The 21,389-nt window shown below is 35.8% G+C and overlaps 1 protein-coding gene and 1 long non-coding RNA gene across 4 annotated transcripts in view; one reads left to right on the forward strand and one right to left on the reverse strand.

Moving 5' to 3' along the window:
• Window positions 1–5,912, forward strand: part of LOC114232424 (uncharacterized) — a 36,803-nt gene extending 30,891 nt beyond the window's left edge. For all 3 annotated transcript variants that reach the window (XR_008556740.1, XR_008556741.1, XR_003618482.2), the window contains 2 exons: window positions 2,274–2,365; window positions 5,759–5,912. This is a non-coding gene — a long non-coding RNA (uncharacterized LOC114232424). The remainder of the gene's footprint in view (window positions 1–2,273; window positions 2,366–5,758) is intronic.
• Window positions 5,913–8,494: 2,582 nt separating this feature from the next.
• The window catches only part of PCDH9 (protocadherin 9), a 381,383-nt gene continuing 368,488 nt past the window's right edge, over window positions 8,495–21,389 (reverse strand). Inside the window, exon 3 of the mRNA XM_054719840.1 lies at window positions 8,495–8,571. Within this exon, the coding sequence (XP_054575815.1) occupies window positions 8,551–8,571 (21 nt within the window). The 3' untranslated portion in view covers window positions 8,495–8,550. The remainder of the gene's footprint in view (window positions 8,572–21,389) is intronic.

The following is a 21,389-nucleotide window of genomic DNA, read 5'->3' on the forward strand; positions in this document are numbered from 1 at the left end:
CAGTGGTACTAATTAAAATATTTTCATTTTGGGGCCTTAAAGGCCTAATTGCATCTTCATGTAATGTGATGTCGGGTACCATGGTGGGCAGACAAAATAAACACATAGGTTTTAGCATCTGTGGTCCTGAAAGTCGAATGATAAATAGTTGGAAAATTATACATTTTATGACTTAAAATTAAAGAAAGTATATGAAGGAAAACTTATTTGTAAACATATACATTTACAAAGGAAGAGAATAAAAACAGAAAGAGAAAACAAAACAGAGATCTGAAGGTAAAGAACAGAATACAAGTCAGGCAAGAGCATGGGAAGGACAGCTTCAGTGTGACTCTGTTTTCTTTCCTAACGGATGCCCACTTCCAAATTGGACAGGGCGTCATGTACATAGAAGACAACTAAACCGAGACATGCGTGTGAGTGTGGATAACCTAAGACTATGATATTTTGTCATTCCGTGTAGCAAGGAGGAGGCATCACTATAGAAACAGTAAAGCTCTTTGTGGAAAGCTATGCCTCTCTCAGAGAGAAGACAGTCACTTTAGAAAACAGCAGATTTGCTGCGAGCTAATTTAAAAAGAGTAGGGATGAAAAAATGCCTCATGCACAATTAATAATTATGTTTCTCCTATTTTGAATTTTCTCATGTTGAATAGTAGGAATTTCCACTATCAAAAACCACCAGTGCAGACATTCTCTAGGGGGGTAGAAAAACAAACAAGTACAAACCTTAAGCTAATTTTACAGCTGGCTACATAATTGCTTTGGCAACAGTCATAGACCAGCCTTTATTCTAAAATGTATTCTTATATTGAAAATAAATGGCTAAAAAGCAACATGCCTAGAAATGAGGGAGCCCAGCAGAATAAGCATGCTTGGTCCCAGGGTGGGCTACCAATTATCATTTTTTTATCCCTTGTGAAACAAACACATTCACACCCCTACAGATGACATAATAGCTTTGAGGGGAAAAGCTAATGCACTTACAATTTCAAATGGCAATTTAGGATTAACAACATTAATACGTAAGAAGTCCATTTCCCCACCTTGCTCATTTTAAAAATAACCTCAGCTAAAAGTTATCTCAGACAAAAGATGGTTCTACTCATTTTGCTCAGATCTAGAAATAGGAAGAAAACATGAAAGGAATTCTCAACCATGCATTTGTAAAACAATACATCAAGCATCTAATTGAATAAAAAAATTATTCAAATTAGATTGACAAAGGTTGCACAATTACTAATGCCAGAAAATTAAAAAGCAGAATAGGAAATGAAATAAGACATCTTTTAGAACTTACTAACACATTTAGGTAATTTAAGTGACTTGGCTTGAAGACAAAATAAAGAACAATGTAATTTAGTACGAATGAATGCAAACAAATCCCAGAGCCAAAGGACAAATCCAACAAATGCAGCAGGACCCAGGATGCGAAAGGGGATGTTATTACTGAAGAAAAAAATAGCTGCAAAGCACTCAACTCAATGTATAGTGGCAGTGAATAGAACAAACAAGAGATTGGTTGTATTGTGGTATTGAAGTATTAAAGAATAAATCAAAGCAAGTTTAACAATGATGAAACACTAGCTGTATTCATAGTACTTACTATATGACTAGTACTTTGTTAGGAAGCTCTAGCCGGGGCATTCCTTTTAATGTCCATGAAACACCAAACACAGCTGCCTAGAGAGCCCCAGGGTACAATCATCCTATGAAGTTCAAACATTAGACAACATCACTTGTGACAGCAGCACTGCCCCAAAAGAGGAAAACTGATGAGGGATGAGATATGTGCCTTTCCACCCTCAGTAATTGGAAGCTGGCGATCATAAGCAGAAAGATTTTGAACCTTCACTGGATCACAAAAGTAGTAGCAAGACAAATAATTATGTTACCGGGCATGAAAGTCACATAAACTTACATTTAACGCAACAAATATACTTTATTCAGGTATCTTTCCTAGGTTCTATTGTACTTAATACTTCATAACCCTGATATAAAATTATTCTATCAAACTATCTCAAAGTCTAGCTGATTTTTCTATATAAGAGAAAAAAATATTCCCATCTGCAACATGAGAAGTAACTGACAGGTTATTTATTTACTTGACATAATATGTAGGAGGCAGGGAATGGGCAGTGGAGCTATAGCATATGTTTATTTGGTTATTTTCCTTAACATTTCACAGTATTTTAAAAAAATAGTTCAATGAATCATTTACTGCTTATCAATTCCTAATAATATTGAGTTTGATGTTATGGCAACAATTATAGGTTCTGGAGCTACAATTCAAATATCAACACTAACACTGGTTTGTGTGATGTTGGACAGATTGCTGTCTTTCTACACTTCAATGATATCCTCTGTAAGTAGTGGGAGATAGTAATATTTTTAATTGGAAATACAATAACTAATGTAAAGTACTTCAGACATACCTGACAAGAATACTTGTTAACCCAGTAGTAATTAGGTCTTCTTTGTAATATTTATCTCTTTAATGCAACTAACTGAACTATTAGTAGAATATTATAATTTGCAATTTTGATTTATATTAGGGAAGCATTTTATATTAGTAAGAAATACAAAACAATGTATCATTCCAAAATATGTTACTTGAATATATTTTACAATAGAAAATAATAATAGACATCTAAAATGGGCTCTTTTACAGAACTAATATAATATATAACTTTTAAAAGTGTATATATTATAAACCTTATAATATATAGGTATTTATAAGAAATAATTTGTTTTCTAGCCCTAGAACTCCAGGATTATTTTCAATGCTTTCTATAAATATTTAAATTGTATGCATATTTTGTATTTATAACCACAGAAATGGGGACCAGGAAAAGTGCCTATGTGGAATATGCGGAAGGAAATTCACCAATGTTAGAGTTGTGTAAAGCAGGATAACTTCATGGGTTTCTCTAAGATAACCTTAAGCAATGCTTAAAAGATACATGGCCTATTCTTAATTTAGTTGTAGTATTTTATGCATAATTTATTAAATCTATATGTAGGACAATCCACTTTTATAAGCAAATGTACAGTTCTCTAAAGCACAGCTTACTGCTATATGTATTATTTAAACTAGAAAGCCACGTGGCCAAAATTAAAAAAAAAAAAAAAAACGTGTATTTTTCAGTCCCCATGAAACATCGGTTTCTCAGAAATTTCCTTGGTGACAATATAATTATTTCTGAAACTCACATTTACTTCATGTGCCATGGAGAAACTCTGGTTAACTTTTTTTTTAAATGTAAAAATATTCTACTCTAATCTAAATTGAAACTCTTTGCTGTCATAATTAGCCATGTATTTCTTAGTGTACTTCAACTCCACAAACAGTAATTATTTGTGGTGTGGAATCCTGTCTGTTCCTCTCAAACACTGAGCGAATGCTGTAACAAAACTTCAGAGGGCAGTTTTGCGGCTGCTCTGTCCTAGCAAAATACCTCAGTGCTTCCTCTCTCCCATTCCAAATTGTCCTCATTCATCAAGGCCTGGCCCTGTTTTTATTTCTTTTACTGAAGAAGGACAACCTGCATTCCTCTTTTTGTGCTCTAAAGTACTGTATTTACATTTTAATTCTATATAATATACCACATAGTTGTCCTAAAAAATATCTTATATACAGACATGGCTTCCCTCCATCTGACTGATAAATATTTGCTCAGTTTCTTATTCCCTCAAAACATATCCAAAAAAGGCAGGTACTTAATGCCAATTTGTCCACTGGTTTAAAGACTAAGCATCAGCAACTACTCTTTTACCATAACGTTAACTAATGGGAAAGATGTCCAATTATAGGAGGACAAAATTTTAAAATATGTAAATTTCATAAAATAAAACTGTCTTCAACAAAATATCTAAGTGCATAAGTTCTATCTGCCCACACTAGTTTAAAGGTAATACTTCTGACCTCATGAAGTTCTCAAAATTCCTTCTTTCTTATGATGTCACAGTTCACAAATTTACAGCTTCATACTATCTAGAGACTGACTTTCAAATTCATCATGACAGTTGGTGTCCTTCAGTCTCTAGATAAGTTTAAACTTTCTTTTCATCTTTTTTTTTTTTTTTTTGGTCAGAGCTTTCTATACACATTCAGTCAAGCCAGGGCTCCTCAGTGTACCCTGAGCTATACAGAACCTAGATTGCATTGTCCCCTTTGCCTAGAAAAGCCGCTCGTGTACATCTAAATCACTAATAACACTGATCAAATGGCACCTGCTTCAGGAGTGTTTAGCTATTCTAACAGTTAGAAGTAAATGTTCATTCCCTTGTAAAACTTGAACACATTGTCAGCTACTTAGATACTTACATTGCATTTTATTCATCATTTTTCATGCTTATGATACTGTAGATGTATTGCTAGATGTATGTTTGTGTATTTGTTTGTTTAAAAGAATTTGTGCTGGTTTCAAGCATCCGATGAATCTTAAATAATAGGCAAGTTCTACTCACTCACTGAGGATATTCTAACTCCTCCTTTCCCAAGTTGTATTCTATGGAACACTAGTCACATTAGATGGCTCTTGAAATGATGACAGGGTCTATGGCAGAGTAATGAAACATATTAGCTTATGGAAGGGGTAAAGAAATCCTCCAGAAAAGAAACCTGGAGGTTTAAATATTTACTGTTGCTATACCGGGGTTTTGTTTGCTTGGTTTGTCAGACTTCACTCTGGCCAGAGCCTTCAGTCTTCACTCCAGCCAGAGCGCCTCTCCTGTAGCTCCCTCCCCGCCCCCCTGCCCTCCCCCTCATAGCAGGCGTCCCGCCTGCCTGGCTGCTCCACGCCTGCATGCGTGCTGCCCAGAGGCCCGAAGTGGCTAGGGTGCGGGGCCACATCCATCTTTGTCAGGTTAATTTGCATATTCACTCCTGATTGGCTGGTGGGCATCACAAAGTGATGGTCAATTTGCATATTTCTCTTTTATTAGTGTGTGTGTATATATATATATATATATATATATACATACATACACACACACACACACATTTCAGAGAGGAAGAGAAAGAGAGATAGGAACATCAATGATGAGAGAGAATCATCAATTGGCTACCTCCTGCACTCCTGTAGGCTCCCTACTGGGGATTGAGCCTGAAACCTGGGCGGTGTCCTGACAGGGAATGAACCATGATCTCCTGGTTCATAGGTCAACTCTCAACCACTGAGCCACGCCTCCTGGGCCTGTTTGCTTGTTTTGTCGCTGCTTTTCTCAGAACACCATCTCTTGGGAAGTGATGTTCAGGGCTCTGCAGATGACCAGTTCTTCCTGTGTGATCATCCTTGATCCCCTCCCCTCTAATCTGCTGCCCTCTCCACCTTGAGGGCTTTTGTTCCTACTTGCTCACCTACTGAATTCCTAATCATCACTTAACATAGATCTTATATGTCACCTTCTACTGGTTCTTTCACCTGACCTTGATCAGAATCTAGTTGCTTCTTTCTTTGTGTTCTCATAGCACCTACAATATAGTAGATATCACATCACTGTTATTTATTGTATACTTGTCTCTGATTCTTAATTTATGTAAGTATAATGTCCTGCCCTCAGTAGATGATCTAAAATGTCTGCAATCAATATTGAAAGAATCAAGTGAGTTAAGTTGATTTGGTTCTGTATATGTGCTGGCAGGGTAGGTTGGTTGTGGTTATGTTAATTTATGAGGAGAAGGTTAAAGGAAGGATAGCATAAGAAAAGGATCCAAAGCTAAACTGACTTTCTCTCATTCTAATATTTTTCTTAGGTAACAACATAATGATAGTTGACCAGAGCATCTATAAAATAAATGATTCCATGGATTGATCGAGTTTACAACCTTGTAGCTCATCAAACAGAAGGGATGCCTTTGAAGAAGTGGGGGAGAAAATAAAGGAGATATGCCACATCACCATAATGGATAAAACGTTTTCTCTTCTCAGTTTTTCCTTTATTCCCAGCTCCCAAAACATTACTGCCTGAAAGGAGGAAATTCATTTATTATAAGTTTTGTGAATTAAGAAAAAATGACAGGCTACATGCTGTTTCTCTCAAAAACATTTCTTGCACTCTATTGCTGCCTATCTCAATAAGTCATTAGTGTCAGATTATGTCTGGCTTACAAACTCATATCAGAAATAAAATGGATTACAATTTATCTCTATCACTTCTCAGACTTTTGGCTAGAATCGAGTGTAAAAATGTCTGTCTCCTGACAGTGTATTCCCTGTACCTTAATTCCCTAAATGTTCTCATTCTTCACCCCTCACTTTGCTACCTCATTTGTCTAGACTGCACTGCTCCCACAGTATTCTTTCCTGACCAGCACTCCAATCTCCTGGTAGCTCTCCTACTATTCCCTAGGGCTCTACTCAGATCCTGCTTCATCCATGAGGCATTCTTTGATATGTCAGCCTGAATCTGTCTCACCTTCAACCCTTCTCCCACCTTATGGGCCCCGTTACAGGATGTATTTCAAAATAGGTTGCAGAAGTGATGTGTGTGCAGGGTGTCTCAAGTTCGAGAAAACTTGGATGTCAAAGTTAAGAAGTGGATGAAATCATTATCCCAAGATTGCCTAGGAAAATATATGTGCATTGTCTATCAGCAACATATTAAATTGAATATTAAAAGATTGGGCTTAATGAACATTGAGGTTCAAGGTGTTTCTTTTGTTAATATCTTTTAAAAATATGAAGTTCCTGGGCTCAACAGTTAATGCAGAAGAAACTGGGAAGGAGGATAGCCTAAAAAAAGGATCCCAAATATAATATTTTTATTAGGTAAGAAAGGGAAAGAGTGTTTAAGTAAAAACGGGGATTATTCATTTATACGGTATTGACACGCCAGCCAATATTCCAATTCACTAGCCGAAGTCACTCAACTCTGAGATGTTTTGATTTGTATCAAGGCCTTTTAGTCCCTTAGTTGGTAAGCATAGTTTATTTCTCTTCCATAGTCACTTTGAAATATGTAGAAATAATAATTTAAATAAACTGGAGGAATCGTATAACATAATTTCTTACAACCTGTGAGAGTAAACGGAGATTTCTGCAGGGCTGTGAACACCTTAAACCCAGAAATCGCTTATATTTCCTTCTCATAAAAGCCTTTTCTTTTCTTTTTCATTTCTATTTAAGAATACCTTGCCAGACTTTTCCATTTCTTCTCTATATTCCACATCCTACCCCTACAGTATCCTTTTGGTATCCTAAAACTTTATAGCATTTTCTTCTCAGTGAGTCCTCCACCATGGACCAATTCTCATCCTACTTTAAATGGTCAGCACACACTCCAGTACAATTATAAACCTGGCCTTCTTACTCTTCCTGTTCTGTTGATTCATTTGCCTTTGTTGGATCAATAAACTTATAGAAGGGATTTCTGTGTTGGGTCTGTTGTTTTTTAAAGGGCAAAGATGTCATTGAGCCCAAACTCTGACCTGTGTCTTTTCAGAGCACACCTGAGCTATTTTTAAAAGGTTTATCTCTCTCCGAGGACTTATAAAAGGAGGAAGGGAAAATTTGGTGAAAGGGGTGTCTAGTCTTGATCAGCTTTCTACTTTTCCCGCACAAAACGTAAGCAGAATTGGAATCAGATGGGCCTGTGAGGCGTTCAGGAACACATAGGTGTTCCCCAGGGTCTGCAGCTGCGGGAGCCTGCGGGGGCAGGATTGTAAGTGGCTGGGAAAAGCCACTGAGGGGTTTGTGTTACCAGAGGCCGTGGAGCTGCCATCCCCAGCTGAGTGGTTCTCTGTTCACACTGGGCATGAGCCCAATTTGAACAGAGAATCTGCTTTTTCCCCCTTTTCAAAGGGCACATTTCTGTACACTTCCTCATGTGCAGGGGCATGCTGGGAAGAATGCTATTCATTTATAAAATAAACCATAGTGTTAATTATTAAAGGTGAGTGTTAGTAAATACCTAAATAGCACTGCGATATGGAAGTGTCTGGTTACCTGAAGAGCCATGAATTCAAGTCCCTTCTTAAAAATTTTTACATTTATTAGAAATTGTTTAACAAACAGGAACTAAACTCTTTAAATCCAAAAGTGACACCGATATATTCTCTAATTCATGCATCCTGAGATACGTATACTCCTGTGATGGAATTGCTATCCTTATTCAATATTGTCTTGAGGTAATTCAATATTTCTTCCTTCCATTATTTCTTTTATTTTTGTTTTGTTCTCTCTCTCTCTCTCTCTCTCTCTCTCTCTCTCTCTCTGTCTCTCTCTCTCTCTCTCAGAAACACACACACACACACACACACACACACACACACACACACACACACAATCTAGATAATTCCTTAAATTATTCCAGACATCCTTCTAGGCAGCGCTTTCTCTCTGTGCTTGTCGTTTTGGCACTCCAACACCAAGTTCACATCCTGGGCCATGACTTCTATTAGTGGATGTCTGGGCAGTCTCCCAATAGAGCTGAGCAGCTTCAGTATCATTAGTGGGCTGATGGTATTTCAGTTCCTCTTCCTTTCATTCCTCTTTAGTTTACTATCGGTGCCACTGAGCTTAATGAACCAAACCGCTTGCTCATGCATTAAAAACGAAGAAGTGTATTCTGCCATGGGAAAAAGGAAGGCTACTTTATATTTTCTACAGCAGACACTTTTTAACAAACAAAAGTAGGAAAGAAAGCATAAGTAGAGGGATGTTAACAAAGGCTTTTAAAACTTTCAAATAAGGATTGTAATGATTTGCAACTGTAGAGTGCCATCATAAATAACATGCATTCATAAAAATATAAAGTTACTGAAAGTGGTCTTAATACTAGCTACTGCTTTACATTAGTACTAATTGTATTACTACTAATATACTAATTACTAAAACGGTATCAGAATTGACTATTAGGTAACAGCTGTGTTATAAAATATTACCTACAACTTGTATTCACATCATTGTTTCACATCGTCTCTGGCATTTTAAGTGAACTAGTCACTGGCTTAGAAGTAAAAGCATGCCCATATTGCTAAAACTACTAAAAAACATAACAGTGGAATCTAAATGTTATGTTTCTACATGTAATAATATCTAAATATCCAATGGTCACATACCTAAAAGTCATAATACTGCTTTTAATTCAAGGAGTGATTACATGCGTAAAGTAGCTAATGATGATACATTTTTACTATAAAGAGAGTGCTCTGAAACTTTGGCCCATACTTTGTGGTATTGAAGTCACTCTGACATATTAAATCACTGTGACATGTTTTTACTGAAGTCAGCTTGCAAATACCTCTGGCTATAAAGCTAATTCATTTTATTCACTCCTATCACAGTGAGGGAAGTGGAAGAGTAGCTACTCAAAATTGTCATTCTCGTAAACTATACGCTCGCCTGACTTAGCTCTGCTCACATGCAGGAAATAAATACTTGAATCACAGAGAGTGGATTTTGAAGAGGCAGGCGATCCTGGGAACGGTGCGGATTTTTGTAGCAGCCATAGCAAAGGAAAAAGCAAGGCAGAGTTTAGAAAGAGAGGGTAGAGCGTGGGACAGATAAACTGAAACTGTCTTGCAATCTGACTTTGTTCTTTTAACAAACACATTTTTATCCTCCATTTCCCCACCCCAGAAGGCACTGGGTGGTGTTTGTGAGTTCCCCCGACATTTAGAACCTCTTAAAAGCTCTTAGGGCTCCTCCTCATGGAAGATGTGATTTTCCTACAATACTTGTCTATAATTGTGCCAGGGAGCTAAAAATAAAAATGACCTAAGTAGTTTCACCACAGTGAGAATCACAGCCCCATTGTAGAACTGAGTCATCAGCTTCCTGTTTCGGGGAGATATATCCAGGGTAGGAAATTCACTGTGCTGACTGCCTTCCTCCCGCCTCTGCTGGTTGAGATATAAAGTCTGCGGTGTGGTTATCAATAACTGCTAGGAACTCTGGCCGTAATCGAGTAGATAGCTGTAAAGCACTATCGTATTGGGAAAGTAAATGTGGTAAGAACCATAACAGGCTGAGGTTTATTGAGAAAGTCCTGATTGCTGTGCAGGCTGCGCACCTCTGATCTGGGGCCAAGGCTGTACACAGCAGTTACAGAATTTATCGAGTCTTATTTAAACTAAACGTATGTCTAGCTCTCTCCATTTTTATTTCTCTTCATCATGCGGCAGGACATAATGTTCTGGTTTATCACGAAACTTCTGTCGGTTCCATCCTTTAAGTCATTTGTCACACTTCTCAAGGTCACGAGGACGCCTCGGAGAAGAAGTATTTGTTTTGATCGATTGGTTCGACGACGCTTATGTGGAGGAGTGCTGCTAAATGATTAGCCTTTTGTGTTTTCAATGAAATGACTAAAGGGAGGGGAGAGAGGAACGTGTGAATCCTGTTAGCAAGATGCAGAAAGCATGCTGTGCCCCGGGTACCCCAGTGCTGTGGATCGCCCCTACCCTTTGTCACTTGCTCCCTGGTGGAAATGAGAACTTTGCCCTCCGATCATCACTACAAGGAGAGGAGACATTCTCTGGGTCTGGAATTAAAATAAAGCTGTCAGCAGTGTAACAGTCAACATATAGAAACTCCCTCTTTTTCCCTGACACTATACTGTTGCATTCTGAGAAAGAGGCACATGACAAAAAGCAAAGTTCACTCCTGCTGAGATGCTTTTCATCATAACTGCGTACATCAGTTGTTGAAAGAAGAGGACAGCGGCTCCAATTCTTTGAAGCTGGAGTAGTAGGTGTGGGTCAGCATGTGTATATACCAGTGCATTGATTTTAAGCAAATATGCTTTTTGGGTAAGAGCTTCTTGCTTTTCTTACTAATTCAGTAAACATAAAGAGATGCAAGTAAACATTTTATCTATAGCAGCTAGGGTCTCTATTTTTATTTCTGAGTTGATACCTGCTATCTTGTGCATATATTAGATTTATGAATTATCGTGGCATTTGTAAAAGATGTTTGATAGTCCATATAAGGAAGAGAAAGGGACTTACTAGTATTTTTCTGTGAGGTTATCATGTCATTTCCCCCCCCTTTCTCTATGACATCATGAGTCTACTGCTCTCATTCTATACCACTGATGACATTTTTTCATAGTTGCATTTTTTAAATGTCAGAACTTTTGAGCTTACAATGATATAATTTGCATACAATGAAATTCACCCATTGAGGAGTAGAGTTCTATGAATTCTACACACAGACGTAGTCATGGAACCTGGCTAAGTTGCCCTAACATTCTCCTCAGCTGGACTAAACTTTACAGTCTTGTTTCTGAGTCTAGGCACTAGCTTCCCTTTCCGTAGAGCATTTGCTAAAAACAAACAAAAAACTCCTTGCAGTTGTAAATTCTGTGTCTGCCCTTTTGAGACGAAACTCTCCTTTCTTGCCAGTTTTACAACTCAGAAATGTCTTTCTCAAAGACCTCTGAAATGTATTCATCAAGATGGAGACCGCTCATCTCTCCTAGTCTCTGTGAGAGGACGAGGAGCCTAAATTTGATAAGTAGCATTGGCAAACACAGACAGCCTATCACTAACCTACCACCTAACATTTCACGGTATTTTCCTACTAGCTTATTTATTTCCCAATACTTAAAAACTCTCCTGCACTTGTTTCAGAGAAGTTGAGTTCCATCCCTCTTCCCCATTTCAAAATTCTTTTTTAAAATGTATCTTTATTGTTAAAAGTATTACAGATGCCCCTTTTTTCCCATTGACCTGTTCTAGCCTGCACCTCTCCCCGCCCCCCTGTCCCACTCCCGCCCCAGGCCTTCACCACACTACTTACTGTCTGTGTTCATAGGTTATGCATATATGCATGTAAGTTATTTGGTTAATATTCTTGAATAAACTCTCCTTTGCCTGTTTAACTCTATCCAGTGCAATTTTTCTTAGACAAACTACAACTACAACCATGTTACTGAATCTTTTTCCCTTCAAAAGCTTCCTCTGAGACCCTTCGTAGTTATTACATCACCCTCAGGCCACAGTTCCTGGCAACCACTAATCTGAGTCTGCCTCTATAGCTTTGCCATTTCCAGAATGAAATAGAAATTATATCACACACTATGTAGCCTTTTATGTCTTTTTTTTTTTTCACTTAGCATAATACTGTGGAAATTCATTCATGTTATTACATGCATCAACGGTTTCTTCTTTTCACTACTGCATAGTATTACATTGTATGCTATCACAATTTTTTTTCTATATTTCAATCCCCGTTTATAATTTAAATTTCCCTCTCCTTATTTCAGAGTTTGTCTCACTTATGATGATACTCCTCATATTGTGTTTTCTAGATAGATGCTGAATCAGGATTAGACTCACTCAAAATGTTCTTGCTTTTCCTTCCCATACGAAGCAGAGGTTTTCCATGGTCTTGTGGATAAAAAAGGGAACACATACTAATAAGCTCAGGGGAGGCCTGCATGGTAGCCTTACAAACTCAGAGACCTCCAGTAACCACAAAGGATGGTCTAAAGTTAAAACATCCTAACCAAGGCAAGTCATGGCAGGTAGCCATGTCCTAGGCCAGTATCTTCCTTAACAAAGGTCAATCTTTACTTTAACGGAGCATATCTTTTGTCTAAATACTATGCCTTTCGGATGTCAGAGTGATCCCCTTTTCTAGACTTCTCAGGGCACAATCCCCCACCAGAGCAAGACCAAAGAAACCCTCTTTATTCTCTTGCTCCCCTGCATACCATCTCTTTGTGCTATACATGTTAATTGTTGACTATCCTATACCTGCCAATGTAAAAGAAGAATGTGTCTGTTTAACGTTTTATCCAGGCTCAGAGATTTCCCTGCTTTGCTTTCTCCAGCTTCCCTAATCTATCACCAATGGATTTCATGTATCCCCTTTATGTCTTCCCTTTTGATTCTGATGTATAAAATAAGGTGAAAAACTGCCAGATTCCAGAGCATTTTCTCAGTCCTTTGAGATGTTGCTTCCCAGCAATTGCTGTCAGTTTGGCTCAAATAAACTCATAAAAATTCTCCACAGGTTTGGACTTTTCTTATGGCCACAGACTCAACTGGTAAATGTCTTCTATAACAATAATCCCATTAACTGAGTAAACAAACCAGATCTCACTTTGAAAATAATACAAAGTTTTTTTTTTCAAAATGTTGGTAAAATGCACGTCTACAAGTTGTTTAAAATTGTCAATGAGATATGCTGAAATTTAACATTATCCATGTTTTAAGTAGCTATTGTGCCATAAGTGCCCATTCAAGTCAAAACAGAGTTAATTCAGCGAAAAAGTGCAATTGAAAGCAGCTTGGCTTGTTGGCCAAAAAGATGGAAATAAACATCCTGTATAATAAAGAGCTAATATGCTAATTAGACCAAACAGCAGAACGACTGTCCGGACAACCTTCTGGATGAAGCCGGGGCTGCGAGGGCTGAGCCCTTTGCATGAATTTCATGCATCAGGCCTCCAGTACACCAATAAAATAGAGCTATTAGATGGTAGAAGGCTATGGGATCAATTTGCAAAAAATACAATCCATTTTCATTTAATAATGCTTTAAAAAATCTTTTGTTGATGTGGGCTAAACTCACATGCATAAAAGTTCATTTAAAGATATATATATATATATATATATATATATATATATATATACATAAAATCCTCAGCTGAAGATATTTTTTCCATTGATTTGACCAGGAATTGAACCCAAGACCCAGGGGTCCACAGGCCAATGCTCTAACCAGTGAGTTAAAAAGGCCAGGGCTACAATAAAACATCTTTTAAAAGTATGAATTTCATTAATTTAGAAAGCGGTATCAAAACTACATGCATTATGGGTTGTTTGTTTGTTTGTTTGTTTGTTTTGGGCTGCCTTTTTAATCTTTAGCTGACACTGAATGAACTTATTTGGGAGAGTGAAACTCCGGGATATTAGGAACCAGCCACCTTCTGCAGTTAGAGAACAAATAAAAGAAAGGTTGAATGTAATGGCAGTCCCCTTACTTTATTTAAATATTAAGATGTAAACATTTAGGATGGCATATTAAATAATTAAAATATATTGAGAAAGTAATAAATTAATAAATTTTCCTCTATTTTCATATTACCCTACAAGTCTAAAATCTAACTGACTAGTGTTTAGTATTGGTGGTCAATCTGAAATTATTTATATTTCATATATATAAGCAATACTTGAATTTTATAGAATATACTTTTGACCAATATAAAATGTTAACAATTTTATATGTTAAAATTAAGAAAATGTCATTATATATAAAATTTAAGCATTTGTGCATTAATGACAAGAAGTGAGGGTTGCCAATCACCAAAATTTAAGCTCTAATTTGTCATCCTTCACTGTACAGTAGTGTTTATTCAAAATACCATTGACTTTGGCTTTTATTATTTTGTAAAGTACATAGAAACTTAAAAAATTAATTTCATTTTTTATTTTAAAACATCTTATCAGAAATAAAAAAGAAGGTATCATACTTGTAATAAGGTACATACACTGTCTTAAAAAGCAAACATAAAAAACAAAATGAAAGAAGACACATTGAATGAATAACAATGACAAAAGAAGCAGGAATTTAACATTAATAAGAAAGTCTGTGAATTTATGTTCTTTAAAATGCATTATTTGAAAAATATGCATATGTAAATATAGTCATATATCATCAATTCTTTTGTCTAAAAAGCAAGGTAGATTTAGCAATTAAAAAATATATGTTTAGCCCTGAAGGATTGGATTCCCAGACAAGGGTATGTACCTGGGTTGCAGGTTTGATCACTGGCTCAGGTCAGGGTGGGTGCAGGAGGCAACCAATTGATGTCTTTCTGGATTTTTTACTTCCCCTCCCGTTCTCCCTTCCCCTCTCTCTAAAAAGCAATGGGAAAAATATCCTTGGGTGAGGATTAACTAATAAATAAATAAATATAAATAAATAAACAAACAAATAAATAAAATGTTTACTTTGATAACAAGTGTGTGGATAATATACACATATGCAAAGCTTTGTCATCACATGTTCATTTATCGTTTTGTTTTATTTTATGACATGTATCATATTTAAAAAATTGAGGTCTTACTTAAATGTTAAGAGTATTAATTTTAACTTTAGAAAATTAATTTTAGCCTATAGGTGACATAGGCCAGCATTTATCAAATTTAGTTATATAGGATATATTAATAGGTATTCTTTGAATATGATTTTATAGTCAAATTATTTTTTCAGTGAGTGGGTTAAAATATATTTTAATAGTTGTACACTTAAAATTGGCTAAGTGCGGTTATATATTAATCCTATTATAAATCACCAAGATGCATTACTGAGAAAAGAACTTTTTAAACTCAGCTAGATATATATATATTTTTTTTTTTTCAGGGAACATTTTATGGCCAAATGATCCATGAGGCCAATAAACTTTGACCTGTGATTGGGATTTAGGCTAACAGGAGCAGTAGCTGATGAAGTGACTGAGTGCTATATTATACTGTGAGTCAGGAGGCTGGTCACAAATCCTGGGTCTGCCACCATCTTTGTCAGAAGTGTTAGAACAGTGGCTAAGAGCACAACCTATACTAGATTCTCTGGATGTGAACCTTGCCACAGCCTCTTATTTGCTGTGTAACAGTGTGCACGTCGTTTGCCTCTCTCTGCTTTCCTTTATTCAACTATAAACCAGAGTTACAGGAAATTTTACCTGGAAGAGTTGTTCATTCAGTTAATATAATCAAAACATTTTTGAAGTCATTAATGAATTAAAAGTGGTATCTGTCAGCTACTTTTGAACAGTGGCTTTCAAACTTTGACAGTGACCCATAATAAGCCATCCATTTTACACAGAGACACAGTATAAACACTCAAACTTACAGAAACATATACAATTGAAATAAAAGATACGTACAATAATACTTAATGACTCCTTATGCCATCCACTCCAATATTTTTATTATCTTCTCTTTTCTTCTTGATCTCCTTTCTTTGTCTCCTCATTCTATTCTGTTGTAACCTATTTATTCAATTCTATACAATTATTTCTATTCTGCTCTTTTCCTATCTATTAAGAAAAAGCTGGTACTGATCCTCAAATTGCAAGACACTAATTTATTAATGACCTAATTTACTGATCATTATTTAAAATCTGCCTTCAGTCGTCCTGTTCACCTTACACATAAAACCCATTAGATATTCATAATTTCTTTTTCAAAAATTCAGATTCCATTCCTAACCTGCTGAATATGGCTCTCCTGGTGTTTTGAGCCCAGAATCCATCTATGTCACTCATAACATGCTGTAGTCACTGACTGCTCTTCTAGGTTTCCTATAATTCTAAAATTGAAGAAGTAAAATGACATTGAAAGAGGTCTCTACTTAATTCATTCTGTATTTAATCAATATTTAATGCATGCAACACAACACACAGGCATTTACTGTTAGAACTATCTAGAAGAAAAAAATGTAAGTTCAGGCAACTCCTCCTCAATAATTAGAGAGATTCTATGATGCTTCTATTTGTAAATGTTTTAACTTCTTAAAACTCAAAATTATATAAAGTTAGAATAAAATCTAAAATAAAGTCAAAAATGAGATTATGTACTTTTTATTATTTGTATTATTTTCTTTTGCATAAAAAAGTGTCTCAAAGCAGTTTAAGTAGGCAAAACATTCTTGTATCTATCCACAATTTTATGTACTACAGAACAGATAAGAAGAGTAGCTATAAGTCCACCAACTTTCCTTCCAGAATTTGGTGATATACCAAACAATATCTAATAAGTCCTCCTTTAAATCATGGTATGTCTATAGAGTAAAATAGTGATATTTATATTATACAAATATACAAAACATCAAAAAATCCATTTTAAATTTAAATCTTTTATCAGAATTTCTATAGCTTACATCATAATTTAGAACATATTTACAAATCCTACAATATATACAGACAATTCAATTTATTATATTAAATATTAGGTATTCTTTATAAAATATTCTTGGTGAATATTTGGAAATTAGAATGAGAATTTTATAATATGAAATGCTTATGTGAAAAATATTGATTTAATTGAATTAGTCAATATAGTCTTCTAACAATATATACTTTGACTTTTTTTGGATTTCCAAATCCTAAAATAGTAATTTAAAAGTGATCTCCTAATTCACAATCATCAATGAGTATAAAATAATTTTATTCATTATTATTTCAATATAAGTACACTTTTCTAAAAAGAAGTTATCACTTCCTATATTAAGTTTCTATATTTTCCATTTCTATACTCCTTTCATATATATTGGTATTACTTTTACTCCTCCCAACTTTTATTCTCTTCAGTATCCTGTGATATTTAGCATCCCAATTAATTTTGTGACCATGTACTCTATAGGAGTTTAAATAAGAAACATTCTTCCTCATTATTACCCAAAAATGTGCAGGATCCACTGAAAACCTCACACTTCTATGTTAGTTCCATAAGCAAATGCCTGCCTGTATTAGTCACAAGAACATACAATTCAGTTGAGTTATAAAGAACTATGAGGAAGCTGTATTTTTCTCTCTTTCTCACAGTCTGATATTATTTATTGTCATTTCATGTGTGGATTCCATGCTGATTCACCAGGTAATTGATTTACACCTCTTTATATTCTACATTTTGCTTGATTTATTATCTTCAGGATCTTTCCATTAAAGACACTATGGCTGTCACTTATTTAAAAGGTTCTTCCCTCTCTCTCTCTGTACACTCCATTCCCTCCACAAACAGCTGCATCACAGCTGTCACTCTGAATGGCAAAGATGTCTTTTGGTGACAAGCTTATGCCTGTGGCACACAGCATGGCTTCAAACCACTAATTGGCAGGAGCTGGGCCACAACACGTTTTAGTGATGTCCATCAAGCCTGCGACCACTGCTGACACCCTCAGCAAACCTGTCCAATGCGGCTCTTCCTAGGAATGAACCAAGTCCACTTGCTTTGTGGTGAGGAAGAAATTGCAGAACATGTTTAGTAAAAAGTAGAAGAAGGTGATGACCACCCTTTATATAGGGTTAACTAATTGAAACAAAAATATTGATCTGTTAGAAAACGTGACAGCTCATTTATATCTGAAGCTAGACTACAAGGAATTCAACTGAAAACTTCTCCATGAATTTCCAGTGGAGTTCATTATTCAAATACATTTATTTAGCCTCTGGAAAATAGTAATGTGTATTTTCTTTAATAATAAGGGGCTAGTCATTATTATTTATAAAATCAGATTTACACATCTACATAAAGATGCAACCCTACATCAGCTTTGTTTTTTTCTCTAATAATTATATATTCACATATAGTACATGTGCAATTGTTATAGATTAAATTTGATTGAAAAATCCAAATCTATTCCCTAGCCAGTTTGACTCGGTGGATAGAGCATCGGCCTGCAGACTGAAGGGTCCCAGGTTGATTCCAGTCAAGGGCACATGCCTGGGTTGCAGGCTCAATCCCCAGTGGGGGCAGGAGGCAGCCAATCAATGATTCTCTCTCATCATTGATGTCTCTATCTCTCTCTCCCTCTTCCTTCCTCTCTGAAATCAATAAAAATATATATTTTAAAAAAATAAAAATCCAAATCTGTAAAAAATATATCTATAAATATGCATATCTAAGTTCAAAATTACATTTTATAAATTTTAAAGTCAAGTATATTAAACACTCTTTGAGAAATATTATACTGTCATTGTTCTCAATAATTAGAAATGTATGTAGATATCACATCAACCAAGTAATGTAAAGTTTGAAGTTTTTCATTTTGAAGCATGATGCGGTCTTGATAATGAAACCAGGAAAGAATTCTGATTGAAAAGAGAAATATCCAGTGAAAATTTCTCAACCCCATGATGCAGTCTCCTAACACCTGGCCTTCACACATGCAGTCTACTTGCGAAATCTACTCATTTTTCTACCACCACATATCACACCACTCCTGATCATTCACCTAGTAGGCTCCTTCAAGTCTTACGTTAATATTGTGATCATTCTCCTCTATTAGGTTAAATTGCTACTGTTATGTGTTCTTTTTGAATCTTAAACACATCTTACTTTAGCACTGCTTACACTATACAGTAGCATTGAATATAAGAGTATGACCCTTAGACTATAGCATCTGAGACACAAAGAAACATGTGTGCATGCTCAGCTTGATGAATTTAGCATATAATATAACAATGTCTCTGACATATTTGCAGGATATTTTGGAAGGAAGAAAGGAAGGAAGTTTCTGTCGGACATTTCATTTAGCTCATTACCCTCTAGGCTCATCCATGTTATTGCAAAGGGAAACATTTCATTCTTTTTATTGTGGAAGAATATTTCTTCCTTATCTTCATATAGTGATGAATATCTAGGTTGCATCTATATCTTAGCCATCACTGGTAATTTTCCAATAAACATAGGGGTTCATATACCTTTTTGAATTAGTGTTCTCATTTTCTTCAAATAAATACCTAAGGGTGGAATTGCTGATTGTATGGCAGCTCTATTTATAATTTTGGAGGCAACTTCGTATTGCTTTCCACAGTAGCTGCATCAATCTGCATTCCCACCAAGAGTGCACAAGGGTTTCCTTTTCTCCACATCCTCACCAATACTTGTTATTTGTAGATTTATTGATGATAGCCTTTCTGACAGGTGGAAGGTGATATCTCATTGTGGTTTTAATTTGCATCTCTCTGATGATTAGTGATGCAGAGCATCTTTTCATATGTCAGTTTGTCTTCTATATTTTTTGTTGACAAAATGACTAAGTCCTCTAGCCATTCTTTAACTGAATTGTTGTGGGGGGTGGGGGGGGGTTGGTATTATTTGAGTTCCTTATATATTTCCTTCACTATGCAGACATATTTTAGTTTGATGTAGTCCCATTTGTTTAGAAAAAATGTGTTCTTATGAAGTAAAAAACAAAAATAAACTAGCTTGTACATTACTTTAGTATTATTAGTGAAAAGCTATTAAATCAATAACCTTTATTACTCACAAATATAACACACACTATAACTAAATGGCAAAGCTATTATTTTAATTTAAATGGTGATATCAACTGCAATACCTATTCTAAGTACTGAATACATTTTTTTTAAATATATTTCTTTATTGATTTCAGAGAGGAAGGAAGAGGTAGAGAGAGATAGAAACATCAATGATGAGAGAGAATCATTGATCGGCTGCCCCCTACTGGGGATCGAGCCCGCAACCCGGGCATGTGCCCTTGACCAGAATCGAACCTGGGACCCTTCAGTCCAAAGGGCGACGCTCTATCCACTGAGCCAAACTGGCCAGGGCTGAATATATTTATTTATTAAAAGTTAATGGGTAATATCACTACATAATACATCAGGAACAAAAAAAAAAATCAAGTATGTATAGTAAAATGAATATATTAAATCCTGTTTAATTAGATCCTCACTAGTCAGTTACATGTGAACGAAAGAAGCCACCTGCTAACCTGACAAGCTCAGGGGAGGCCTGTGTGGCAGTCTTGAAAACTCAGAGACCTAAAGTAACCACAAAAGATGGTCTGAAAATTAAATATTTAACTACAAACAGGTTATAGTGGGTAGTCATGTCCTAGTCCGATATCTTCCCTGACAAAGATCAACTTAGATCTTCTTTACTGAGCCCGTTTGCCTTTTTGCCTCTAAGATAACATATCTGTGAGATGTCTGTGAGATGTCTGGGTAACTTGTAACTTCCTTTTTACCCCGGACCCCTCAGGGCACAACAAATGGCACCGGGACATTCCCTCATTGTTATTGTTATCAAGTTAATTGTCAACTGTTAATTACGTTAAAGTATCCTGTATCCATCTCTGTAAGAGAAGCCTTGTCCATCATTTCGCTTTTCACCCTATCCCAGAGGTTTCCCTGCTTTGCTTTGTCCCACCTCCCTAATCTAACACCAATGGATTTCATGTAACTCACCTACGTCCCTTTCCTTTGATTTCAATGTATAAAAATAGATGTAACCCTGCATTCTCCGGAGCATTATCTCAATTCATTGAGGTTCTGCTTCCCGGCATATGTCGACAGTTTGGCTCAAATAAACTCACTAAAATTCTTTACAGGTTTCAATGGTTTTTTTCCATTAACATACATTAAGTTTCATCAGTGATAAGTGCAGAAAGGAGACCAGGAAAGGGAAAAAAAAAGAACAAAATAAAATTAAGTAAGATATAAGCAATATTGTTTTGGTTTTACATCTCTCCTTTTTTTGTGAAAGTACCAGACAATGTGACCATTTTGTTCTTACCACATTTGGTAATGTTAACTAAAACAGAGGTGTTCTAAGTCACATCACAAACACTGAGCCCAGTGTATTCATAAACCTCTTAGTGTGCCCAAGCTCAAGATACACCCATAATCTCATTTTTAGTTGAGGGAAATAATACCTGAACACTGTTGTCCTAAATAAGGTTGTA

The sequence above is a fragment of the Eptesicus fuscus genome, chromosome 8, assembly GCF_027574615.1.
Source record: "Eptesicus fuscus isolate TK198812 chromosome 8, DD_ASM_mEF_20220401, whole genome shotgun sequence".
NCBI classification, from domain to species: domain Eukaryota; kingdom Metazoa; phylum Chordata; class Mammalia; order Chiroptera; family Vespertilionidae; genus Eptesicus; species Eptesicus fuscus.